At 40.6% G+C, this 27,795-nt stretch overlaps 2 protein-coding genes across 4 annotated transcripts in view; one reads left to right on the top strand and one right to left on the bottom strand.

Moving 5' to 3' along the window:
- The window catches only part of rapgef3 (Rap guanine nucleotide exchange factor (GEF) 3), a 28,738-nt gene extending 8,441 nt beyond the window's left edge, over positions 1-20,297 (bottom strand). The window contains exons 1-11 of one of the 3 annotated variants that reach the window (XM_085782740.1): positions 20,082-20,297; positions 19,296-19,383; positions 11,513-11,557; positions 7,340-7,446; positions 5,616-5,737; positions 4,794-4,971; positions 3,615-3,699; positions 3,329-3,389; positions 2,656-2,732; positions 2,386-2,532; positions 1,128-1,237 (exon numbers count right to left, since the gene is read on the bottom strand). In XM_085782740.1, the coding sequence (XP_085638866.1) occupies positions 1,128-1,237; positions 2,386-2,532; positions 2,656-2,732; positions 3,329-3,389; positions 3,615-3,699; positions 4,794-4,971; positions 5,616-5,737; positions 7,340-7,446; positions 11,513-11,557; positions 19,296-19,358 (995 nt within the window). In that variant the 5' untranslated portion in view covers positions 19,359-19,383; positions 20,082-20,297. Of the gene's footprint in view, positions 1-1,127; positions 1,238-2,385; positions 2,533-2,655; positions 2,733-3,328; positions 3,390-3,614; positions 3,700-4,793; positions 4,972-5,615; positions 5,738-7,339; positions 7,447-11,512; positions 11,558-15,675; positions 16,166-19,295; positions 19,384-20,081 lie in introns of those variants that run through there. The other 2 variants (XM_085782739.1, XM_085782738.1) reach the window with 2 other exon arrangements.
- Positions 20,298-23,553: 3,256 nt separating this feature from the next.
- On the top strand, positions 23,554-26,901 carry slc48a1a (solute carrier family 48 member 1a). Its single transcript, XM_085782737.1, has 3 exons — positions 23,554-24,050; positions 25,097-25,264; positions 25,381-26,901. The coding sequence occupies exons 1-3, from the start codon at positions 23,921-23,923 to the stop codon at positions 25,515-25,517; spliced, it is 435 nt and encodes a 144-aa protein (XP_085638863.1). The 5' UTR covers positions 23,554-23,920; the 3' UTR covers positions 25,518-26,901.
- The last annotated feature ends 894 nt before the right edge of the window (positions 26,902-27,795 follow it).

Below are 27,795 nucleotides of genomic sequence, written 5' to 3'. Positions count from 1 at the left end.
CTAAACAAAATACGGTTGTTGAATAGTAGAAATTAAGCACTTTGAGATATGTGCTATTAAATCATGGAATAAGAAGGAGGCACAACGTGATGATGTCATTAAAAGAGGACCAGTCAAACCTCAAACGGTGAAAAGCGACGAAGAAAAATGTGACATTTCTCTTAGTTTCATCTAGCTGTTTTTATACAGATGAATGTAAACGGTTTTAACGATTATGCAAATTCATTGCAGTCAATTCAAATGATTATAAGGCAATTATGTGATAATTGTGACAGGCCTACAGATCCTGGAACCAAGCATTCACAAACAGACAAACAGAGCTTAGTCTCTGTCGGAAGAATGCAAAGTGTTGAGCACATAAGCATGATGATATTTCAGTGAGGAATAACTGCAGCTGACGTGCAACAATTTAGGTTAAATAAACATGAATGAATGATTGAAGGGATTATTGGAGCCTCCTTCATCACATATCCTGTATTATATCAGTTCTGCTGACTGATAACCATCCTGAAAAAAGAAGAAGCAGCAGCAGCAGCAGCAGACCCATGACGTCAGTTTGTCCTGCAGACTCCTGTGTTTACACTGCGGAGAAGTTGGCAGCAGCAGAGTGGACAGAGGTGTTCAGTCTGCCACCGATCACACGTTTATTGTTCTCGCAGCTTTTAACTCCTGGCCTCTGCCCCACCATCACCACCGCCGCTGCCACCGCCTGCGTCAGAAATGTGACGGCATCGCAGCAGCTGAAATCATGCGACTGTTTGGGCTCCGTAGATAACAAACCCTGGTTGTTTGGAGGTTTTTTGGAGAGCACGAGAGCTGAGGATTGTGTGTGTGTAGGTGTGTGAGAAACAAGGGAAAGCCGACACGGAGAGGTCAGCGTCCAGTTAATCACCTTCCTGTTTGCTAAAACACTTGAAGACTGATAACGAGTCATTCACCGCTGCAGGGTTGAAGTCCACTTCTTTTCTGGCTGTCAGATAAATGTCCATTAATAGGAGCTTTATTATGTCTGCATATCAGTGACCGACGGGTTTGATAATATATTATCTGCTCTCACACCTGTGAAGTGTCTTAATGATGCTTGTGACGTGACTGTTGTTTAGTCTGTGTCAAACTGTGTCTCTTACTTGCTGTTGTTGGTCGCTCCGCCTTGTTGGGCAGAGTCGCCCACGCTCTTCTCCAGCACCAACACCGACTTCCCATGTTCCTCCAGCCGCACCGTGTTTGCCTCCACATCCTTGAAGGGGAAGAAACACACACAGATGATGATGATGATGATGATGATGTTTATGGAGCAAAGAAAAACCAAAGAATCTTTTTATATCATAAAAAACAAACAAACAAACAATCAAAACCAGTATGATACTGAAATATGACCTGGGTTAAATAAGTGGTAGAACTTAAAATCTAACGATATACAGGAAAATAAATCTGGACTCAAATGTGGAATAAATGTAATTCACTTTTGCAATGCAACACTACGTTTCTTGACAAATTTTGACATAATTTGTCACATAATTTAGAAGAAAAGCTTTTTGTTTGTAGGTTATGTCCTGCTCAGTGTTGCCAAAATGCATAAAATATAAATATATATATATTTTTTGGCATTTTTTGCCTTTATTTGATAGCATAGTTCAAGAGACAGGAAATTGGGAGGCAGAGAGAGGGGGGATGACATGCAGTAAGATTCGAACAAGGGCAGTATTAGTATACTTAAATCCTCTGTAGGTGGAAATAATAAATATTTATCATTTTCTGTGGTTAGACCATTTGACATGTTCAAGAGCGTTCAGCCTTACTTTTGTTAAAAATGGTTCAAAGAACATCAAACCAACATGAATACAAAATTTACATTTTAACAAATCTGATGGTTTCAAACCATTTTTTAAGATATTTCTGAATTGCTAATTTTGCCAACTTTTATTTGTCACTGACCCATGTATGCATACAGTATAATTCTGTATATGTGTGGAGATAGGTATGTATATAGGAGTGACAGTGGATGTATATGTATGTATATAAAATGAATTAACCGGGACTGTGAGCTGTTGGCTGGTCTGCAGTCATTCTGCTTGTTTTGGTACCTTGTAAAATAATTTCTTGGGGGAAAAAAAGGTGCAGATTAAAGCAGATTAAAGGGATAGTTCAACATTTTGGCAAATTGCCCATTGCTATAATCCCTTTGGCCCCTCCGCTGTTCTAAAAATAGCTTGCACTGACAATTAAAGGTAACGAACCTACTCCTAAAACTATAGGGATTATCGCAATGGGCCAATTTGACAAAATATTGAACTATCCCTTTAAGTTTTTCTTCTGTAATACACTGATGTTGTATTTGTGGATGCGAACCGAGAAACAGATCAGTAACTGTTACACCATCATCACCTTGAGGATGCGTATGAAGTCCTGTTTATCGACGCGGAGGAAGTGGCAGTTGTCTTCTCTCAGGATGATGGTGGCGGCCCGAGGTGCGTCGTTCAGCAGAGCGAGCTGCCCGAAGTCCTCGCCCTCGTGTAGTGTAGTCACCAACCCCTGTAATACACACACACACACACACACACACACACACACACACACACGGCACTTTGAGTATTACAATTACAAAAAACAAAGTAGTTAATGAAGTTAACACAAACCCACGTGTTGCAGCCGTACCTTCCCGTGTGTGATCACGTTCACGGAGCCTTTCCAGATGATGTACCACGAGGTGCCTTTGTCCCCCTGACTGAACACTGCATCACAAACAACACAAACAAACCAAAAACAGAGACACTCAGCACCAACAGGTCATTTATCTCTCATTTATCTCTGCATGAATAACCGACATAATTGCACCAAGATCACATTTAGAGAGGAACCTTCATACAATGGGAGTTATTATGTATGTATGACTTTCATATTCAGGATTGGATGAGTGAGGAGTGAGAGATAATAAGAGCAGAAACAGACATGTCGTGACATGTGAAACCTGATTTCTCTCACTAACATGATGAATCCATAATGATGTGAGCTGAATTTGATCAAATGGAGAGACTGCAACATTTACACATTGGGTCAAGGATGTACTTCACTTTCTCAAACTTAAAAATATAAGAAACAAAAAACTACAATAAAATATGGGGACTCTACTTTTACTGTATGTCAGGTACTATGGTCAATGTAAAAAATGTCTCAGATATGTTTAAGTCGTGATGTCCAAACTGAACTGCAAATAAAAAGAAAGTAAAAAAAGAAAAAAGAAAAATGAAGAAGGTGTGAATCAAGCATTTTCATGGACAATGAAACTGTGTGTGTGTATCAAACGTCACCACAAAGCTGTCACACTCACACACTGTTCCAGCCTTGGCATGTGATTCAAAGACGAGCACCGCTGCCAGCTCCTTACGCACCTACAGGAACAACAGGGGAGGAAATGAGACCGAGTTACTACGACGACAACAACAATCAAAAAGGTATAGGTACAGGTATGAAGCTTTATTCAACTTCAAATTGGAGTATTGTATATCAAATATATGAGATATAATAACATCAGCATTGAAATCTTCTGAAAAAGATGATATAAGATATAATGAAGTAAAAATTCTGGTCTTCTGCAGGAAGTGGCGGTGACTGACCGAGGTGGAGAGATGAGCAGCAGCCTTGACGTGCAGCAGCTCCTCGTAGATCACCTCCATGTCCTCAGCGCTGCGCTGACTGGGACTAAACACAGAGACAGATGGAGCAACATCATCATGTCAAAGAGTCCACTTCTTGTTTATTTACATATATGGCTGTCAGGACTCATACAGTTTGTTTCACGCACTCATAATCAGACATGTGGGCACCAAAGGAAGGAAGTGTCTAGTGTTTTTAGAATTATGGCTTTGACAAAATTGTGTCACAGTGAAGTTGACCTTTAGTATATATACACTAAAAGAATGCTGTCTCTTGCAAATAAAGGTGTAGGTGGCACAATGAAAATGAACAAAATAATAAATATATAAACACAAAACTAAACAGACAAAGATTGTACAATACTTACAGAATTGGTTTATGGCTCTGCTATTCTCAAGCTATCCATATTAAAACCAAAAATCACATCTGAGGTAGACTGGTATAGATTTTTGACAAGACAATTTCTGTCTTGATCACACAAGTAGTAACACAACCAACAAGAAACAGATATTCCTCAAATAACACAAGTGGGGTCAGATGAAATATATCTGACCCCTCTGATGTGTTATTTGAGGAATATCAGCTTCTACCATCAAACAGAAGATTCAGAGTTCCACGAGCTCGTCTGAACAGGCTGAGGAACTCTTTTGTCCCTCAGTCTGTCAAGAGTTTACTGTAGTAGGCTGCAGAGTTCATGTACAGACTGAGCACCGAGTGTTGCACCAAAGACACTTTGTAATGTTGGATTTATGTTGTGAATAGAAGTAGGATGTAGTTTGTGTTTTGTTTAAATGTTACGTTTCTGTTATTTTGTTTGTTATTTATGTGAAACTTTGGACATCATGGGACGCAAGACACATTTCAGAGTGATCTGACAATAAAGTGCAATCTTATCTTATCTTATCTTATGTCATAATTTTACCCTCTGAGACATTTGTGTTTAGATTTGGTCATGATTAACATGTGAATGTTGTCGTTACATCCCAGCTACGTCACAGTTGCCTTGACCTTTGAGCTTCCCTTCATTCGAAAAAACAGTCCCACCTCATGACTACAGATCCTGCTCTATTGCTTCCTTTATAATAGCAGTTGCATTAAAACTCTGACACAGGACTTTATAATTATTCGACATACTGTACCCTTTGCGTAGGATCATGGTGAGGAGAGCGTCGGGCCCCAGCTGAGACAGCAGCGACAGAGCCTCCTGTAGCTCATCCTCCGAGTCCTTCTCATTGGTCATGTGGTTCAGGCCGAACTCCGACTCTTGGAAGCGGAAGAACTGCGTGTCCTTGTCATGGAAGTTCAGCTCGTGTTTCACTTGAATGAGGACACACAAACCACAGAAGATGAAAAACAACATAACTCAGTCTGTGCATGTGGAGTGGTGAAGTGATTACATAAAGCTGAGTTACTTAACCTACAGATATGTATCAGTTAAAAAAGGAAACACGGATGGAAGTTAATGAGTGTGTAATGGGATGAAGTGGCTGCCGAACATCATCATCTACCAACTGCACAAAAATGAAGAGACATATGCAAGTAAATGCAAATCTTCTTCTTTCTAATGATGAAGCGTGTCCGTCCTGATTGGAGGAGCCTCCTCCTGGAAGACAAAGCTCCGTCCAAAGAGCAGCAAGTGGCGGCCGAAACACTCGAGCGAGTGAGGACACATTGTGAAACGAATGCTTTGGCAGACGCAGCCACCAGATTTTCAAGCTGCTTCAAGCATCTCTGGGAAATTCTTGAGAGCTGCCTGAGACATTGTAATCAGAATATATTAAAAAATACCAGAATATAACTGGATTTCTTTCTTTTTCTTTTTTGGTATTGGGAATCATTCTCACATTCTTCGTCGGTCCACAAGCTCGCACACTATGTTAATAATCCTCCTAAATTTAGCCACAGGACGCTGTCTGGTATGATGAACATGCAGGCGTGAAAAGGATTTCTACACTTCTTACCATGAACGATGATTCCTTCATCCACCAGGACCTGCCACATCCCGACCGCCTGGCTTCTGGACTGCAGTCCTTCGTTCTGTTTCATCAGCCAGTCCACGAGTTCTTTACCGGAGCTACATTGTCTGTGAGGAAAATTCATCACATCAACTTCCAGATCAACACCATCACACTTTATATACACTACCAAGTTAGGGATGTTTGGCTTTTGGATTCAATTTCAGATTGCACCTAAAATGCACTATAACCTTTTACAGGTGAACTTGTAATTTAACCTTCTCTAAACTTTTGAATGCACATAGGTTTAGGTTTAGGTTTATTTGTTTAGCACAAAAAAATGCGTATAACGCTGTGCAAAGAGGGAACAAAGTCCTAGCGAACTTGTACAAAGTTCCACCCCTGTCAATAACATAAAACAAGAGACAAGCAGACAACATACATGAGCTAAACATTACACAAAAGACAAAAGATCAATAGCAACAGGAATAGAAAAAATATGTGACAAAAGCAGAACAATGACAGAGAAAATATAGTTAAAGAGCAAGTAGGGAAAGATAATTAGGTTCTTGTGGAAAGTAAAAATTCCTTCAGATTCTTTTTAAAAATGCAATGGGAGGAGATGGACCTCAGTGATGTTTAGTTCAGTCCAAAGCTTGGGGCCTCTATAAGTAATGTTGAATTGATGACTTGATGTTCGGGAAGATGGTAAAAATAAGCTGTTATTACTAAGCCTTGTTTGATAGGAATGAATATCTGTAGTTGGAATAAAGAAACTATGAAAAGTAATAGGCAGATCTTGTCAGTTTGTAGACAGTCCTCTTCTCTCTCAATCTCTTCTTAAACCATGTTCACATGTTGACATCACGAGACCAAGACAACAACACAAGATAATATCGATCAAATTATTGAGACATTGAGATTTTTGTTGTGCTATAGCCACCACTGTTGTTAGCTTTTGTGGTATATTATCCTCAACTTAGGTTAGTTCAGGTCAATTAAAATCTGAAGGACGATAGGAACTTCATTTGTGACGATTGACAGTTTATAAATATAACAGAATAAATATAAATAAATGCAGATGTTACAAGAGAGAAAGATGCACATACATTTACAGCATACATAAAGATGTTGGATTAGGTGTTTAGTAATCTAATAGATAATGAGTGACTCTTGTGAAATGTACCCTGGGAAATGTCTTGCTATTCACCCTTTTCTTGTTGGGCACTATTTTTGAGTACACCTTATCTATGTTTATGTTAGCTTGGTCATATCAAGTGGTTAGGATGATAAATTCTATAGGTTAGATCCTGTCTTTAGTTCCTGTTTTTGTCTATGACTATTCTGGTCAGCTACATCCTTCTGTTGGGAGGAGAAGGTGGAGTTTTGGAGTTAGAAAGCATATATAAGGTTAGGGCTTTGAGCCAAAGAGAGAGATCTCACATTGGCACCAGAGATGCTCCAAGATTCGACATTTTTGTGACATGATTCTTTTTTGTAATAAACTCTTTTTTGACTACAGGAAAAGGCGTGTCAGCGGTGATCACTTCTTCTCATCAACACATCAATATACCACACTTGTTTGAGATAAAGAAAGAAAGAAATTACCATTGCATCCTTCTACTTAAAAGGCTTTCATGATAGAATATCACTGTAGCATTAACTTTTTATAGGGATATTCTTGTCAAATATCCCTAACATTTTGTGAGTAGTGTATAAAGACAAAGTACCTGTATGTTTTCAGGTGATACTTCCTGTCCCGGATCAGACCGGGGTTCCTCTCGATCATGAAACTGTACACGGATCTCGCTGCCTTCACAACACGATCTGAAAGAAACTGGAGAAACATGGAGAAAAAAAGTTTATCAAGCAGTGAATCTTAAACATCTTCTATATCTTTATTTATTGCTAATTGTATAGTGTAAATGATTGTGCCATGTTGTTTGCATGAAACACAGTTGATGTCTTGTTGCTACAGCAAATAAGAGAAAAGTTTCCTTGTGGTTCCCACTCAGCGTGGAGACAGTGTGTGGTGGCGCGTACGTCAACAGCGTGAGTGGAGGTTTCTGTACAGTAGGTGTTGCAGCGTAATTTTCAGTGTGTGTGTGTGTATGCATTTGTCTATGTGTGTGTGTGGGAAGCAGGGATGAAGTGTTGAAAATGGCCACGCTCAACTCTCCCACACCTCGTCGAGTTTGCAGCCTCTGCAGCAGCTCATGTGGGCACGCGGTGACAACAAACTTTCCCTTTCTGACCACCCTCGAAGTGTTTCCTTTCAATCCCCCCTCCCCCTCTCTCTCTCTCTCACACACACACATGCATACCCTAACTAACCTCACTGGGGTCAGGCCTTAAACTGAAAAAGGGCTGCAGACGGGAGTAAAACCTGTCAGCCACCGATGCAGAAGCGAGGCAGCCGGCTTACGTAACAAGAATGTGCTTTTGTTTGTTGCTGTACTGTGGCCGTCCTGTTTCAGGCCAATTTCATGCTTTATGCTCCTGCTTCTGCCTCAAAAACAAATCGGATCTGACTCCCACCCACTCGTATTTACTCTCACAGTGATTGACACAAGTTGTATATAAATATTTTTGCTCCTTCTTATCACCCCTCCTCCCTCCTCCTCCTCCTTTTCTCTTCCCTCTCCTGCACCCAGTCTTGTGATTCCACGAGTGGCTCAGACGCCTGTTTGTGCTTTGGATTTTCCTCCGGGCTTCCTGCTGTTTGCCCAGGGTGGCGGTGGTGGTCTTGAGATGCACACGGAGTGCAGAACTGACCATTTTTTACTTTATTTTTTATTGTCAAATGGAGACGTGAGAGAGAAACTAGATGCACTCTTTGCCTCTAGTCGTCTGCACCTCATTTGATCGATCTGGAGACGCCATCGCCTCTGACCGCTGCTCTCTCACACATTACATAACTTAACTTCTTAATTCAAGTTTATACAGGCAGGAGAGTCATCATATTGCATCACTGTGACCAACTACTGTGGGTACCACACGCTCCAGCCGGTTCCCAGACCTGACATCAACAGTAAATGTGCCCTGAGGCGTCTGCTCTGCCCTTCTGGAGTTATGTTGTCTGGAGGTCACAAGTATTCCCAGGGGCCTTTTTCCCCCCTGAGGCCCCTCTGAGACATGTCAACTCCAAATCTTGTTTTCTAGATGAGGAATTCTTTCCATTACCTAACCCAGTCGTTATCAAAACAATATCAAAATCCATATTTCTCTGGGAACCCTGACAGTCATGTAAACATGCAATGAAATATTGAATTTGTTTTTTTTTTCCTTCCTCCTTTTCTTTTTCCTCACATCTCTGACTGTGATTCAGACTCAGTCTGTATGTAGGCCAGCTAATCTCTAGGAACTGTAGCCCACAGGTGATTGTTTCCAAACTGAGTCAAGTTACAGAGCAAACACCCTTCCCACAGGTGCGCCAACCATGACACAAAGTACAACACACACTCGACCGACACTGATGTATGTATGGGCCATGTGTGTGAGGTTACGCAGGCAGCTGTAACGCGGTTTATGACAGAGGTTTATTCTACTGTCGCCGGCGTTTTACAGCAAAAAACAGACAATTTTAATGAGCATATACATACGGTATATCCTTTACCTCGAGAACAGCTGCTGCTCAGCCTGCTGCAGTTTACTCAGAGGCAGATGTTCACTATCTCACAGCTGTAACTGTCCATCATATATATATATATATATATATATATATATATATATGTATATATGTGACTTGATTCCTTCAGTTTCCTGCTTTTGAAGTACAGTTATCATCAGTGTGGGTGAGACAAACGGCGCTCTGCCTCGTACTCCGTGACCTCGTGGGCTCATCTGTAGTGAGAGGCAGCTGCAGATGAGTGCGGCCGAACAAGGAGCTTAAAGCAGCTTTGTGCACCGACTGCAGATACCTGACTTTTTACACCTTTTTTTTATGTGCGTGAGGAAAATACAACATCGCCAACACCACCACATTTCTGCAGACTGTCAGATCGTTAAAACTAAACTTCCACCCCTGAGCCCTTTAAACCGAGTGTGACTGGAGAAGCAAAGAGCAAAACTCTGCACCACCTTTGTATCCCATAACACTATAATAACCATCTATCTTTATTACATAAGTGGAAAAATGCACAATTTTGCACGCATTATAAATCAGCAGCTCCCGATCAGTTACGGTGAGTTCCTCTTCTTCACTGCGTGTGCAAACTTGTGCTCAGACTGTACAGGGTTGGAGGACAATCAATATCAAAGAGAGTTTATTAAAAACAATCCGTCTTGTGCAGCAATATCAGAATGTATGATGCTCATTAGTGACTTTTTTTTTTCTCTCTTTCAGGATCTGGAGCCAACTCTCGCTTGGCAACCAAACAAAGCTCAGAGAGAGAGAGAGAGAGGTTAGCAGCACCTGCGTCCTGCAGAAAAACGATTACCCTACTTCCTCTCTCCGCCAGCACAAAGGAGAATTCACAGGCATCGATTCTCTACGGGTTGAAATATACTCGCTCATTCTCTTTCACTGTCTGGAAACAACATTCATGTCCGGCTCTCTGGTTTTAAAGCCTCTCTCTGTGGCGGAGATAAGGGCGGTGGCGGCGGTGTGAGGGGCCGAGGGCTGAGTGAGGTATATAGGACCTCGAGAGGGTCAATTAAACGTGAACCCTGGAGTGCCCTTTAGACTCCTCGTGACTTCATGCCCTGCTAGGAATGTGTTTTTTTTAAGACTCGCTTGAGTAGTAATGCAGGATATTATAACAACAAAAGAACAAGTTCAGCAGTTTGAGAGGATGCAAGCGCTGCAACTCTGAACGATCTCAGAGGTCAGCACTGCTGCAAAGGAGAGGAACAAGAATACAGGCTGATTGCATCTTTAAAGGGATAGTTCAACAGATTGGCAAATTGATCCATTGCCATAATCCCTATAGTCATAGCAGTAGGTTCATTACCTCAGAGCTACGCTACGGAGGCTCATGGGATTTCTTGGTTTCCCTCATCAAACTCATCAAATACACAATCCAACAACTCCAAAATGCTCTGGTGGACAAGTTGTGACCTGCACATTCACCACGCTATGAGATAATAACAGAACGTTACCAGACAGAGTTGTTTTCGAGGTAAATTCATGCAAAACAGCTGATGTGTGTTCCCCTCGGGGGCAGTTTTTCGGCAAGCAGTCTCTGTATTTGCCTCGAAAACAACTCTGTCTCATAACGTTCTGTTATTATCTCATAGCGTGGTGAATGTGCAGGTCACAACTTGTCCATGAGAATGTTTTGGAGTTGTTGGATTGTGTATTTGATGAGTTTGGTGAGGGAAACCAAGAAATCCCATGAGCCTCCATAGCGTAGCTCGCAGCTCTGCTCCGCCGTTCTAAAAATAGCTTGCACCGACAAATAAACATAACGAACCTACTGCTAAAACTATAGGGATTATGGCAATGGGCCAATTTGCCAAAATGTTGAACTATCCCTTAAAGACTGAGAGACATCAAGGTCACAGCCGAAAAACCAGTATTAATTAACGTGAGGGGCTAATTACTGCAGCGACACAGATTGAGAGGTTAAGAAGCCTGATGTGTGCTTACAAACCTGATTATGACTCTGTCACTGAGATCTTGAATTAAAAATGACAAAAGATATCAAACGACTTAATATGAGGCGTTAAATAATAATTAACCCTGATGAACAAAGCTCAGAGAGAGAATTACACTTTTTCATTTAAAGTTTCAATTATGTTGCAGCAGGAGATGATTCATGTTTTCCCTCTGACACTGTGTCTGCTCTTCTAGGGTCCAACAGGAGTTGAAAAAAAAAAAAAACCCACCAGTGGGAACATTAGATTAGGTTTAGCTGTGGGGAAGGTGATGTACTAAAAAACACAAGACACCGTGCACACACCTGCTTCATCGTGTCCTTTGAATTCAAGGCCTCTGGCAGTGGAGTCTGGGAGAAACAGAGAGAAACAGAGAGAGAGAGAGAGAGACGTTATCACAGCACAGAGTCATTCCTGCATATCTTAAACCTGCCGAATTAAAAGCTGATAACTTTGCTTTTCCACAGGAACTAGCTGCTCTGGCCGTTAATGATAATGTTGCTGTGGTAACAACACCGAATGAATAAACAGATATAACCTAAGCTGGACGGTCCAGATAGAAGGAATCAGAATTTTCTTTACGATCAGGATGAAGGTCAACACAGAAATACATTATCTCAAACCTGTGCTGTGTGTGTGTGTTTGTGTTTGTCTTTAATATAGTGTGGGTGGGTTTGTGGTGTTAAAGTGTGTGTAATGAAGTGGGAGTGCACAGACATCATCATCGAAAGGAAAGTACACCACTCTGTTGCTTTTAACCACAACACCATCCTGTTTTATGAAAAGGCCTTTTGAAGATCTTAACTGCTTTATAAAAGGTTAAACCAGGCTGCTGCTGCTGCTGCTGCTGCTGCTGCAGTCGCCTGCTTTTATCACGTATTATTTCAGGAGACTCCCTCAACGCTCCAGACTTATAAGCGTGAGATCAGCCTCCCATAACTACAACAAAATAAAAACCTGCTGGCATGTACAAATATTCAACATTCTCATGCGCTGCACTCGACTCAGGTCCAAGTTGCACTTCCTCTTTTATGTTTTTATGATCCTCTTGTAGCTGCCAATGTGTACTTTTATTCCCAAGGCAACTGCTTCCAGGGAACATAATTCAGAGACGTTTTCAGCAGACGATTATAAATATAAAAGGAAATATCTCTCTCCAGATCTGGTAGCTCGTGGTTGCAAGGACAACAAAATATTGACTCACGACAGGACGAGTTTTCCCTCTGTTATGCAGCGTAGTGTGATGAATGGCTTGTAAAAACAAAAAGTTCCAGATAATTTACTGTACGAGTAAACACTCAGGCACGACTGTGACTGTTATTGATCAGGAATTGATAAGCATCTCTAAACTGTCGGTCCCTCTGCAGACAGACTTTCGTGGCATGCATGTTTTGTCTGGCCGGCTGTGCAGCCAGCGACGTCACATGATCGCTGCCTGAGTGGCACATCGCCAATACTTTTAACCTACTCATAAAAATAAAATAAAAAACTCATTAACTCCCACTGTTCGTCTGTTACAGTGGGAGAACAGTTTGTAAAGTCGCTTAATTCTCACTGACACTGATTTTGCTTGTAATTAAAAGCTTTTTTTCAACTGCATATCCCTCCATTAAACCATTTTAACCACATCATATCACTTGTATCAGTTATGACTGAACCAAAATGACATTTGTGGCGCGTGAGTGGCACAGTGAAAATGTGGAAAATGTGGAAAGACCTGAGCGTGCTCCCAGCAGGTCTGTGGATAGTAAGTAAGACACAATTAGAGGACCTATATGTGAATGTGAGGTATTTGGTTCTGCTTTGTGTTCACGTCTCAGCGCTGGTATGCAAGAGCAGGAAGGAGGGAGGGAGGGAGAGGACGGTGGTATGGCATCTCCCTGATGATGACAGCAGAGGAATTAGCTAATGCTTCAGAGCCACTTTAACCGGACTCAGTGTTGATATATACTGTATATATGACAACAATGAACTGACAGACTGGGAAGTGTTGTGTGTGAGGAAAACTTGTTCTTGTGTGTGTGATGTCAAGTCAATGTATTTATACGTTTCAAAATGAGGCAGTTTCACACTTGAACTTTGCGCTTTTCCTAATCTTGCTCAAGCGGCTAAATCTGTGCCAGTGTTGTGTAATATATCATATCTTGAGACACGCTGAATAAACACAAACTCACTCCGCTCAGTGACTTTTTCCTGTGACATTTAGGAAGAAAAACATGTATCACATTACACTAAGTGATATGCAGTAAAGCTGGTACAGCAGATCCAAAGCATCATCTGTAGGTTTGTAAGCCCCTCCTCTCAGGCTCAACTGCCAACACCCCCGACAGCACTTTGTCAGAACTGACCCATGTCCACATTGAACCCTTCTCCACTTCGGCCTTCAAAGTTCTCCTTTGAATATCTGCTACCACAACCAAGATAGAGACTGGACGGACGCCGTCAAGCCGGGAGAAACGGTGGATACACACTTAGCAGCGAAATAAAAGGAAATACAGTCTGAGTGAAGCGCTGGAGCGTCGGGCTCATATCGGCCCATCACCGGCAACAGGAGCTTCAAGGGTTATGCTGCCTCAAGTAGGAGGGCCACCGTCGGCCCTGGTGGAGCCGAAACCCGGTTCTCAAAGTGGGGTCCGGGGACCCCCAGGGATCCTTGATAGGGTTCAAGGGGGTCCCCACCTTTTTCTTGAAATTTTTACAGAAATTTCTCTACATTTTTCTGAAATTTCACAGCACTGGCCCTAATTTGAATGTACATTGACTAAAAAAAGTAACGTTATTCAGTCACAGAACAAATATTTCTGTGTTAGTTTCAACATTTTGTCCAATGAGGAGGGGTCTGTGGTTTAAATTTGTGTCAGTTTAGGGGTCCTTGATTTAAAAAAAAGTTTGAGGACCACTGCCCTCCTCCTACTCATCGTGGCCCTTGAGGCTCCCGTTGTTGGTAACAGCCGGGTCCAGCTCCTCACTTGGACCGTATTTCCTTTTCTTCGTTAGTATCCACCATTTCTCCCGGCTTGACGGCGTCCAATCTCTATCTTGGTGGTCCTTTTTGGTAACACTTTACTTGAATAGGTATTCATAAGATTGACATAACACTGTCATAACCATGACATAACAGCTGTCATAAACATCAATGAATACTTATGACCGCTGTCGTTAAGTGTCATTCGGTAAGTTATGTCACTTTTAATGCAAAGTTGACATTGTTTGAGATGTTTTTGTTCTGACAACTTGACATAAAGACAATTTAAACTGTCATAGCAGACCTAATTGCCAAACTTTAAAAATGATGTCAAGTTCTCATAACAAGGACATCTCAAATAATGTCAACTTTGCATCAAAAGTGACATAACTTACCGAATGACACTTAACGACAGCTGTGATAAGTATTCATTGATGTTTATGACAGCTGTTATGTCATGGTTATGACAGTTTTATGCCAATCTTATGACTACCTATTCAAGTAAAGTGTTACCACTCCGCCCAGAAACTACCAAAACATCAAAACACAGGCAGAGGAGAGGGGAGGCTCTGAAACAGTCATTACAACACATTATTAGAAGCCCATAGGTGATGATGAGGCAGTATCTTTTGTTTTCCTACATCCTCAATCTTTAACAGTGGAATCCGTCTCTCTATATGAAACATGACATCAGTATCTGGTGAAGAGCAGGAAGTCCAGGACACGGTCAGCAGAGATTTACGTCCTATGGATGTTTAAAAGTCAGACGGTAAATTTAGAAGTTAAAGAGCCTCGCTGCCGCTGCTCTGTGTCTTCCTGTGACTTGGAAACATAAAGCACCTCCTCCTCCTCCCCCTCCTTCTTTGTGCATTCTTACAGACTTCTGTAAACTGAGTGGGGCTGTTGTGGTGGTAGAAGGTGAACAATAAACAATACACTATTTATAACCTGAGTTTAATAAAAGAAGAAAAGAAAAAAAAACTTCATTGTTACCTTCCTGTACCTCCACCTCCACCCGAGCTGCTACAACAATAGTTACACATTCTTTAAATGTCTTTAAACTGCTATTTTGGGGAGCTGAACTCTGCTGTACAGAGGAAGGAAGATCCATTAAAGCTCATCTTTAAGCTGCAAGAGTCATTATCACTTCCTCCATCTCAGCACAAAATGTATGAGGTGTAGAAGTTTCCTCCAGGGAGGTTGTCACAAGACACAAGTTACTAGCGCTCCTCAACCAACATCTGCCAACATCTGCATTATAAATGTCCATCTGAGAGCTGAGAATTAGTCACTGATCATCTCTGACTCAAACTCAAACATAAGTTCAACATTTTCCAAGTCATGTGAAAACAGTGAACTCAAATTACTTCCATGATGATGAGGGTCTTCTCATCCTCATCATCATCATCACCTGACAGCACAGCAGCCTCTCTAACTCTTTAGTGTGTGTGTTTGTTTTTCTGTGTTTCTGTGAAGTAAACATGAAAGCAGCTGTTAACATACCCAGCTGATGCCTCGTATGGTCGGCGTTTCCACCGAGAAGCGATGCGGGAAAACTTGGTAATTGTGAGTCCGAAACAGATGCATCTTTGCCGCGGATTATTAAAACGAGCACCACCAACTTTCCCGGTCGGAAGATCTGCAGCAGCAGCGGCAGCGGCAGCAGCGGCAGCACACGGAGCCGACACCGGCAGCAGCTCCAGACATGATCCACAACCACCAGCAGCAGCACCGGCACCACATCGATCCCACGTCAACCCGCAGCGCGTTAAAGCAAAACGACGACACGACACGGCAACAGCCTCGGTCCAGGACTCAACATGTTGTCAAAAAAAAGAAAAGAAAAAGAAAAAGAAAGAGTCCGTGCATCCGAAACCAGCTCCTTAGATCCCCGGACTGGACCGTGTGTGAGGACGCACGGTGTGGTGGTGCGCAGCCATCCCTCTCAGCACAGGCGCACTTTGTTGCTGAGTTGGGTGTGTATGTGTGAGTGTATGTGTGAGTGTGAGTGTATGTGTGAGTGTGTTTTCGTGCGTGCGCTCTTCGGCTTTTGGCAAGTCACGGAGTCATCTGAGAGAGAGAGAGAGAGAGAGAGAGAGAGAGAGAGAGAGAGAGAGAAACGGCCTCCTCTGGCATTTTTACCATCTAACTAATGGAGTTAAGTGTGTGTGTCTGTGTGTGTGTGGGCAGGTGCAGTTTGGACACTTTGGTAACACTTTACTATAAGGGTCCCTTAATTAACGTTAGTTAGTACATTATTAAGCATTAATTAACTGTTTACAGATATATTAACAATCATTATTATGTTATGTATTACTTAGGATTAGGAAACACATTAATTAATGTAGCCTATTAGTAAGCAGTTAATTAATGTTTACTACTCAAAGTTAGTTGATAAATTTAAAAGTTTATCATTATGTATGCATTACTCAGCATTAATTAACACATTAGTTTATGCTGAATAATGTACTAGCTAACGTTAATTAAGGGACCCTTATTGTAAAGTGTTACTGACACTTTATACTTTTTCTTAAAGCAGAAGTAAGCGATCCGGCCGTTTTGGCTGACTTCCTGTCAGCCGATGGAGTTAGCAGTCCCCGCCCTCGTCCCTACGTCACCACATTCACGCGCATCCCTTGGCTGCACACACAGAGAGGACCGCCCCTTTATGCCGTTCTCTCTCCTCATTGGATAAAGGTTGTAGGATACAAGGAAAGTTTTCCCCTCGGCTTACAGCAGAGCAGAGTGACTGACAGACCCGTGTTTCAGACCAAACACTCTATATAAGTGATTGCTGTCGGAAGATATAACTATTTAAGACTTATATTAACACAAACATTATTCCGCTTACTTCTGCTTTAATGAAACAGGAAAAACATGTCAGCAGATTGTAATGAAGTGTGCAGGCTCATAGATTCAGTGATGCAGTGAATAAAAGATCTTGATCTGAACGCACAGCTGAACACAAAACCACACAAAACTCCACCCTTTAAAAATAAACAAACATACAAAAAAAACACTTCCTCACTGTGTTTGTTGTTGTCTTATTGGCCGAGTTTAATCTGATGATGACAATCTCTCTGCAGCCACACAGACATGAGACTGGGTCAAGGGTATTTCAGGGTGCAAAATGTTCTGTGTACCAGTATTGCAGGCACGGTTTGGTCTAGTTTGTTCAGTGTTCATATAGTTCACAGCAGCAGAACTCACACTGCACACCACACACACACACACACTTATCAGGCTGTCCAGCTGTCTGACTCGACCCGGTCTGTGGGCGCATGGAGGCACAGATAAACTGTTTCAAGGGCAGAAAGTAGTTTGTTTGGTTTCAGGTTGTTGGGGGACAACACTCCGGTTTGCAAGCTGCAGACAGACCTGTGTTTTACCTTTGCTCAGGTGTTAAACTGTTACAGACCCATTACTGTTTATGGATCCATAAAACTAAATGCTGTATATTGCAGGAACATGGGTCACTCCAGTTTGTTGTGTCACTGTAACCCCATCTCTTTCTGACTTAACCTGTGAAGCCCCCTAGGGGTTTTTGGAGGGGAGGTTCCTAAACAGTTTTTCGTTTACAAATCATTTTAAAATCCAAATACAATTTCAATTCATAACAGGCTATACAGCAAGACATGTATCTTGTAAAAAGGGTAACCCCAGAAGCTGTTGGGGGCCCAGAACATCAAACAACAATACAAAACAATTCCTATTTCTACCTATAACCTACACTGCAAAAACGCAAAATCTTACCAAGAATATCTGTCTTATTACTAGTCAAAATGTCATTTTTAGTCAAAACAAATCTCATTATTCTTAAAATAAGACTAATCACATTAAAAGTAGCTTGTTTTTAGACATTTTTTTTACTTCTTTCAAGCAGGTTTTCACTTGAAATAAGTAGAAAAATCTGATAGTGGAGCAAGTTTTTCTTTCTTATTACAAGCTCAAGAAATGTGCTTTCACTGGCAGATTTTTCTGCTTGAAAATTTGTTTGAAACAAGTGAAAATTATCTAAAAACAAGTTAATTTTTAGGTGATAAGTCTTATTTTAAGTAGAAAGAGATTAGTTTTGACTAGAAATGAGACATTTAGACAATATTCTTGGAAAGTTTTTTAGTTTTTGCAGTGTAACCCTAAAACAACCTTAAGTACAGAGAGTATAAAGTTTAGCACAATAACAACACATCAGGCACAGGCACATGAAGCAAAATACGGCGACCCAAGTTTGAAACACATTTCAACAGCAGTTTTTGTTTTAATCTCTTTTTAAAAATAGGCATAGATGCAGACTCTTTTATCGTGCTCTCAACCTCATTCCAAATCTGACATACACCCAAAATAAATCAAGAATAGCTCCATAATTATCAGGTCAATATGCGTAATCTAAATCTCAGTGGATAGTCGACACCTCAGACAATATAATTCCAGCTTCAGTAACATTCGGGCCATTTCCCATTTGGCTCTTGTCCAGTAAAAAAGCAGATTCAGTGGGTGCATGAAATCCCAAAACTGTTAAACTGAACTGAACCGGATCATTCATCCCCCAATCAGGGCAATCAGGCTACACAACTCACTGCACTTTATTTTTATACACTCCTTAGCACCTTTTTAGCCATCAGTTTCAGTATTAGCAAGCATTTTAAGATATATTTTAAAGGCACTGTCTGTCTATTTGTTATTCTGTCTATTTATTGTCGTGTTGTTTGGAATGAATGTATACATAGATTGCTGGTATCAACAATTTCCTTCGGGATTAATAAAGTTTATTCAGTTCAATTCAATTCAATTGTGACTGTTCCAGTGTCTGAGCAAACTGTGATGAACCAAAAGGGAAAAAAATACATGTTTATCCTCTCGTTTACACAGTGGAAAACACCATGATGGGTCTATATATAGAGATGGCACTGTATGCATTCAGCAATTCCTTGACTACAACTGTACCTAAGTAGATGAGAATATCACAAAGCACATTGTTTTTTATAAAGGTTTTAGTGAGGACGATACCACTTCAAGCATTTGTTGTGTTGTTTTAGTGGCGTTAGGGTCTTCTTAGACCCCCACAGCTCTTTATGGACTTTTTCATACAGGTGAATCTGTCAGGATAGCAACAGGTGACTTACTTCTCCATGATCTGGTGTGCAGCGTCTCGGCGGAGAACACATGGATTTCACCAAGTCCTCCATGGAGACAAGTTGGTTTAACTTGTATCTGTGTAAAAGGACAAACATGCAGCAGGGCAATCATTAGTTTTGATCTGACAGACAGGCTGCAAAGATGCAATAATTGTCAAACGCAAAGCAAATAGATGTAAATCTATTAGAGGACAAGGGAGCCCTCTATCTAAACTTATCACCCATGATGATAAACCTCTGGGTCGTGGTCAACTGTGTCTTGTGCAGCCTGGACACGTTATGTAAGACTTGTTTAAATCCCTGCCATTGTTCCAGTGCAGGGGCTGCCCTTCCTGTCCTGAGTCAGTTTACCATGGCTTTCCACACAACACACACACACATACACACACACACACACACACACACAGACGAGAACATCTATTCTGTCATGATTTCCATATTTTGGTTTGCTTGTTCCTCCAGATGACGGAAAGTTAAGACGGCAACGTAAAGGGGCAAAGTGTTACCTCTGTTTCCGATCTTACTGCTTCTGTCTTAGAGGGTCGTCATGCAGTGTGTGTGTGTGTGTGTGTGTGTGTGTGTGTGTGGGAGGGTGAGTGATTGATGGTTTCCCTCAAAGCCTGGAGACCTCAAGTTCACCCTGAATCACAACCCTGGTTAGTCTCCACTGTATGTAACAGAAGGAGGGATGTGTTTCACTCCCTGTGCTCTGAAACTATTCATATCTTTAACCATCTCTCTGAGAGAAAAAAAGAAAAGAAAAAGACTTCTTACCAAGTTTAGCTCTCCATGGAGTCATGAGGATGCTCCGATTTCCCTGCTGCTGCCCCCACCCTTGTCCCCAAAAAAGGCCAGAATTAAAAATTTTAAAAAAGCGAATCGAAACCAAATAGAAATTACTGTCTTAAGTGCGGCCGATTAGCTGTGTGACTCTGTGTCTCTTCCAGATGCCTCACAGGGAGGCTACGCTGCCAAATTGAGAATGTTCACAATGAAGGAAGCCAGTTTAGCTTCTTATGAACCTCCTCGGGGAATGTAAACACGATAGTTTTGGCAGATAAGACAGAGCACATTGCTACAGTCTTTTTGATTATATCTTTCAAAGTGATTGTTCTGCGAGCAGAGCAGCAACATCACTGAGGAAAAAGGTGACTGTTTCGGATATATATAAATAAAACAAAACTTGTCTTCAACAGACTGCTTCCTGAAAGGTTAAGAAGTCTGGATGGAGATAAGCTCAGGGATTGATTTCTGAGCAAAAGCCAAAAACACCCCCAAAAAAACCACTCAAGAATTGGGGGCTTAATTGCTTTGTGGCCCTGCGGGGCTGAAATGAAATGAAAGCTCATTAATGCTGCTGCTTTTTTCTTTTTTCTTTTTTGGGATGACCATCGACGACTGTGGAGATATAAAACTGTCAAGAAATTCAGTTTGAACTGTTGCAGTTAAACAGGTCCCAGGTCACTTTGTGTTGCTTCATGTTGCTTCACGTCACATGTCTGTTGGCATTTTTGAAAAACAAACAGTGCCCTCTATTGAGAACTCACACAATCTGCAATCTGCATTTATAAATTCATGTAAAGTTCAGGATAAATTGTCAATAATAATAAATCCCACAGAAACTGAGAGAGATTAGAGATTCATGAGAGTCTAACCATGCTGAATGATAATATCTTCTCTTTTTTTTAATTTCATCCCATAATAAGACTCATAATCTTTCTTTTTTCTGTATTGTTTATATCTGTGTTTCTTTCTTTCTCTGTCTGTCTGTATTTATTTATGTATGCGTGTTTCTATTTAGATCCTCCGGGAATGGGAGTGGGATTTCCTGCAACACATCTACGCCCATGGAATGTGCACATTGCCAACTGTCTGGTGGTGGTACACACACACACACACACACACACACACACACATACAGTACAGAGACACAGACACACACACCTTTTCCTTCCTTTCTTCTGACTTGTTAGCAGTGACAGGGACAGACTTATTTTATCTGTCTGACCCCTCGGTCAAACGAGGACTCGGGCAGAAAGTAAAGTAAAGATGGTTTTATTTTACGAACCTCAGTATAATCTTCTCTGTGACAGCAGCGTCACTCACATTCACACACATTTGCCTCTGGAGTCACATGGCAACAACATTTACCAACACGAGTTGTGGGTCATGAATACTAAAGAATAACACGTAACTTGGAAATGTCACTCAACAAATGAAGAGCTGCCACTGCCTTGAACGTGGGGAAAAACATGAAGTGTTTACCACATCATAAAAGATCTTCAGTTTCAGTTTAGTTTATTTGAAAAGGGACAATGCACATTAATAAACATTGTATATAAAAAAACACATGTAAATGCACCCAAATTAGTTTAAAAAGCTAGTTTTCATCGACTGTCCCTCTGCCAGATTTTACAAGGCAACCTTTAAAAAGAACAACAATGGAATAAAATATTGTCCATAAATACATTATAAATACACATTTGGACGACAACAAGGTGATGCATGTCCATCTTATCAGACATATTCTGATATTCAGTCAAATAAAACATCATATTCTATGTGACCATATAACACTAAAGTCAGTTTTCCATCTAGAGGGAGATACATATTACAGTAATACAATTATATAATTAACACATAACATAAATATGAGTCTGTCACATTATTCTGAGATGAAATCGTTCACTCACCACCTTCTTATGTGAATCCTCAGTCCGATGGTTTCTACGTTTTGTTTTGTTTTTTTCAGGGTTTTCTTCTTTTCCTCTTCAGCTTTTGCTCCTGTAATAAGTCCAAGGATGATTTTCTTTTTCTCACTCAGTTGCAGTTTATGTGAGTTGTGGGGAGTGTTGTTGCTGGACACGGCTTCCTGTATCTTCCTGATTGGTCATGAGGAGAGAGAGAGCTCGAGGGCATGGACTGGCTGAGAGCAGCAGTGATAGACGCTGTAGCGTGTGTGTGTGTGTCTGTCTGTGTGTGGAAGTGTGTGAAGTGTAGATGCAGCTGCACGGTCTTTGGTTTTCTGTAATTTGCTCTTACTTCACAGAGAGTAAATGCTGTGGTTTTCATGTGTGACATCTGCAGCTACAGCTACGAGACAACCACAGGAAAACTTTGAAGCTCAGCCTCAGACCAGAGATTTCAACGCTTTGCATAATGTGTGTCATTGCTTGATTAATAGTAACAGTGTAAAACACTAAGGTGGAACAAATGTGGATATTTTGCTTTAATGTTTCCGGTCTGTGCAAGTCACTTATGTCTGACCCCACGGGGCTTTATTATTTTTTATGTGAATATCTCCTTTGTAGATGCATCTTTAATTCAGCATTTTTTATTTTGGACTTCCAAATTGTGCATTTTGTTTAACAATCACTGTCATTATTTCTCTCTAGCTGACAGTTTGCACAAACACAACATTCATGTGCTCCAAGGAAATGCTTCACCGCCTAAGCCGCCTGACCTTCTGACTGTGTGAACTTATGCAGCTCCAAATTCATTCTGTAGCATGACGACAACCCCGGACATACAGACAGACAGAGTCATAAAGAATAAATAATTACTGCCTGAGAGCCTGAGAAAAGAAAAACAAGGAGTCGTAGTATTGTTCTCAACATCATGAAGACAGTCTGGGAGTAGATGAATAGACAGAAGACAGACAGTGAGAAGAAGGGGGCAAGCTCTCCAAGATGCATTAGAACTTTACCTGCACCTGCTGTCTTGAAGAACTGTGCACAAGCGTACTACTGAGGAGAAAGAGTTGCCACACAAAATACTGATTTGCTGTTTATATGCACTTTGTATGAACTTAGTTAATACATTTTTTTTATTATCTGATTTGTGATTGAAGATTTTAGTGAATTAAAAAAACTTTAAGTGCACATTCAAACCCCAAAATCAACAAATTATTATAATAACTTTGGCACCACTGGTCTGAAGGTGCAGTTTCGTGTTTCGTCCGCTAGGGGCGCTGCTATGTTTACTCGGGGGTTTCCTCACTGCAAAGATATTTAGAGTGTAGGAGATGTGTAACTTTACAGCAAAGTGTTGAAATACTTGTAGAAATATGATTTGTTTCCTGCTGAGTATCGATTAATATTTCGTATGTATGGTCTTTTATAATGATGGAGAAGGATTACGTACCAACAACAGCGAGGAAACGTTGTTCTTACCGATAAATGTTGTGCTGAGCTGCAGACCGGGCTCCGACCTGTTCGTGTCATCTCGGTGACCATTCGCCATCTTTGCGGCGGCTGTGAGATAAACACTTACCTTGGTTTTTTTCTTTTTTCGCTGTTGCTGTTGCTCAAAATCTAATTTGTACCATCGACGCCTCATTTTTTTTTCCTCCAACAAACCAGCAGCGACTCTTTAGCTGCTTCGTTCACCACGAGAAAAACTACTTGAATCTAACCTCTAATCCAAAACCGAGGGGGAATTTCATCTCGTCTCGTCCTGTTTTTCTTTCCTGTCGTTACTGTGGAGGATATTACATAATGTGGCCATAAGCTGTTGATGCAACTTAATACTTTCCTTTTTAAAAAAACAGCTTTTATCGCTTCTTTTTAACCAGCTACAAGCGTTAGTAGCAGGCATTAGCTACTGTCTTTACAATGGGAATCAGCAGGATCTACATTAGCATAGGCTATGCTACCTTCGGTGCCCTGGTCGGACTGTCGGCTTTCCTGGTCTGGAATATCGCCTATAAACAGCCGTGGACAGCGGCCATGGGAGGCCTGTCAGGTGCGGTAACACCTCCATAATGTTTAAATAGTAACTCTTATTGGTGACTTCATTTTATTTACATGTAAATGCAGCATTAGCCTGGATAATAATCCAATCGCAGGCCTCCTGTAATGCCAAACAACATCACAACACTGTCACAGATAGATTATAATTAAGAGTAATAGCATGTTAAGTAAATAATGTTATCTCTTCCCTGTTTTGTGTTTAATCTTCTTTCGTTCTCGTTTAAAACTGTATAACATCCTGTTATTCTGTCAGTGACTTTGTGTTCTTCTGTGTTAAATACCCTTAATATGGGTCACACTGCTGCACATGACCAGATTTATGCCATATCCCCTCCACCAGCATCATTTTAAAGCCACATTTACACCTCCGTATGTGTTATATGTTGATTAATATGGGTTTTTTGAGGCAGGTATTAACATTTGGTGGTGTGAAATATACTAAAGATATCACCCAGGTTACACAGAGATATTGTTGTTAGTGAAAACATGGTATGAAGTCAAGTATTTTAAGGCTGGGAAGTCAACTTTTCTATGCTGGTTTGTTGGGACACTATGTTGTTAGTAATTACCGTAGTCAGTTGCATATTATACATTATACATACACACATGTGCAATAGTCAAGTCAAATTTTATTTGTAGAGCACATTTAAAATGACTTATAGAAAGTTAAAACAATATAGAAAGCAATACAACACAATTATACAATTATACAAACATGCATGCATACATACCGGTAAATGTCCAGTCTAAATCATGGAGAGATTATTATTTTATTGGTGTAGCTTTAATAAGTATAGCTGGTTTCTGTATTAATCTAGTTGACTGATAAAAAAAAGATAAGCAACCTTTCCTCAACTTCTCAGTTGAGTCAATTTTTACCTGAATATTTTTTAATTTTGTGACTTTGATTACAATGATTACATGGGTACTCATCAAGCAAATGATCATCAGAGTACTGTATATGTATTCAAATTACATTTCAGTTACTCTCCGGTTATTTGGATAAAGCCTCTATAATGAGTGTGTTTCTATTAACAGGAGTGTTGGCGCTCTGGGCTCTCGTCACACACGTCATGTACCTGCAGGATTACTGGCGCACCTGGCTCAAAGGCCTCAAGTTCTTCATCGGTGTCGGCGTCCTCTTCTCAGTCCTGGCGGTGGCTGCTTTCATCACCTTCCTCACTATCGCCATCACACAGAAACAATGTAAACCCTCCTTCTGCTGTTTCTTGATTATCACGTTTACTGTTTAACACAATATAGACTTAGTTTTATTCCTTTATGAACATAATAATCATGACTCTGCTGTTTCTGCCCCGCAGCTCCTACCGACCCGAGGAGCCTCTACCTCTCCTGTGTGTGGAGCTTCCTGACTCTCAAATGGTCCTTCCTCTTGGCCTTGTACTCGTACAGATACCGGCAGGAGTTTGCAGACATCAGCATCCTCAGCGATTTCTAGTCAGTACTCGTTTCATAAGACTGCGATGGACTCTGAGGGGGTTTAGGCAGCCGGCCGGCCGGAGCTGGTCAGTGAGAGCTTTTTGTAACAAAGAGGAGGAAACCCAGACGTGGCTAGATTAAACAGTCATCTGACATTTACCACATGGAGTTGCACTTGTTGCACTTGCTTAACAAGTTCTGTATTTTCATTGTAACACCTCTTCCTACCTACTCTCAATGACTTGCATATTGTATTCCTGTCGTAGTCGTGAGTCTAAAGCGCTGAGAAAAAACTGGAACTGCTTTTGAGTAAACCGCTTGAGGCTATTTATGAAGAGACAATGCCAGTGGATTTTCAGAAAGATTTTTATCTTGGGATGGTTTAATCTAAAAAAAAAACACAACAATAACGAAAAAAAAAAACCTAATATGTGAGAGCAAATCCCCACAATAACTGGTTTTAATCCAACCCAAATTAGTTGTTAAAATGAAAATGAAAATACGCGCAAAGCTAAAACCCACAGAACCAAAACTAAAACCACTATAACTTTTATGTTAGAGTGCTTCATCGATTTTTTTTTTATCCAGATAAGCTTTTTCATAGCTGCAGTTGCGACCTACAGAAGAGTCATATTTCCATACTGCAGCTGTCCTAGTGTCCTTTAGCTCTATTTATCTCCAGTGAAGCGATTGAAGGATTTTAATTATTATAATAATAATCATTCACCCACTGGTTTCAGTAATTGCATTATCTTATAAAGATACCAGTCAATGCATGATCTAAAGAAGGAAAGAGATGTTTGTTGAACACGCTGCTTTTCCTTTCATTACAACTGAAGGGTGGAGTTGTGTATCGTCATGGTGACCCAGAGAACAGGCATTCCTGTGGAAGTTGTTTCTCTTCATCTGTTCTTCCACCAGGGGGAGACTCGCTCGCTCGCTTGCTTTTTTTCCATGTCTGCAGTCAACAACACACATTCCTCTTCAGCGAGAAACACACATAGATTTGATAAATATAATTGCACTTTAGTCTTTGATAATGATGCCATTGTTTTTTTTGCACACGAATCCTGATACAATGGAAAATAAGAAAATTGTGTTTTAACATGTTCATGTCATTCATGTCTTTCCCTTTTTAATGTTGAAATACACTATTTATATGTATCGTTTTCTGTTACAGTTAGTATGATTTGTGTAAGTCAGGTTAAACTGGGCTTTTGTGAGTGGTGCTTTAGCTCCAGCTGTAGCTTATTATGTATGTAAACCTTTCACCATGCAACATGTCAAATTGTATTTTTTGTTGTTACTATTGTTGATGTTGTTGATGATGAAAGAACGAATGTAAGAATGCTACATGTATATAGAAACTGAACCCATTAAAGATGAGTTTATTATTAATGACATCATGTCGTTTCTTCTCTCTGACGCTCAACAGCAGCAAATGATTCATGTCTAATGTGCCACAGTTTTCCTTGTCTAGATCTTTTTGTTTCCTTAGGCTCCGCCCACTCGCCGCAGAGGGTCTCGACCTGAAACCTGATAAGAAATCAAACAAGTGAGTGATACACACACACACACACACACACACACACACACCGAGCCAAATGCCCTCAGACTTTGTTCTTCAACAATAAGGTACTGTGCTGTTTTTCTTTCTTCTTTTTCTCTCTGGTTATTGTGTTGGCACTTTTATAGTGATGTCACTGAGATAGATGTGTCTGCCTTTTACTTAAGACAACCTACATTTTGATTATTTAAAATAATAAATTACATTTTTAATTCACAGAATGATGATGTAGAACATATGCTTTTTGCTAATGTCCTTTTTTGACAGTGATTGAAAATGTTATCTGCTGTTTTGTGAATGGGAAACATTTTGTCACACAGTGAAATTAAATCATCATCTCCTCAGTCGACCATCTGTTCACTCTAAACTGTAAAAAAGTCCAGATTTTTATGTGAAAATGTTATATCATTTTGTTCCAAAACTGGGAATTTGATATTCGAGTTACTTCAGGAAACGAATGCCACGTTTCTCTCTCTCTCTGTGTGCTATTATTTACCAGGTGTTAATCAAATATTTTAGCAGTGCGTCAACCTGTTGGCTGCTCCTTCATCTATCAAGGTTAGATTGATGTCCTTGCACTTGAAATCTGCCTCATACATGTAAAACAAAATGTAGTATTCAAGATTAACAAGAGGAAATGAGTAAAACTTTGATTTTCAGATCAATTGGGCTATGATTTAATAAAAGAAAATCTTATTTTTCAAGGTGAAAAATAAATTACAAAATTTCC

Source organism: Trachurus japonicus, chromosome 7 (assembly GCF_045865225.1).
Source record: "Trachurus japonicus isolate A0001 chromosome 7, Traja_1.0".
In the NCBI taxonomy this organism is placed as follows: Eukaryota; Metazoa; Chordata; class Actinopteri; order Carangiformes; family Carangidae; genus Trachurus; species Trachurus japonicus.
Note: the sequence above shows the minus strand (reverse complement) of the source record. Positions and strands in the feature narration are given on the sequence as shown.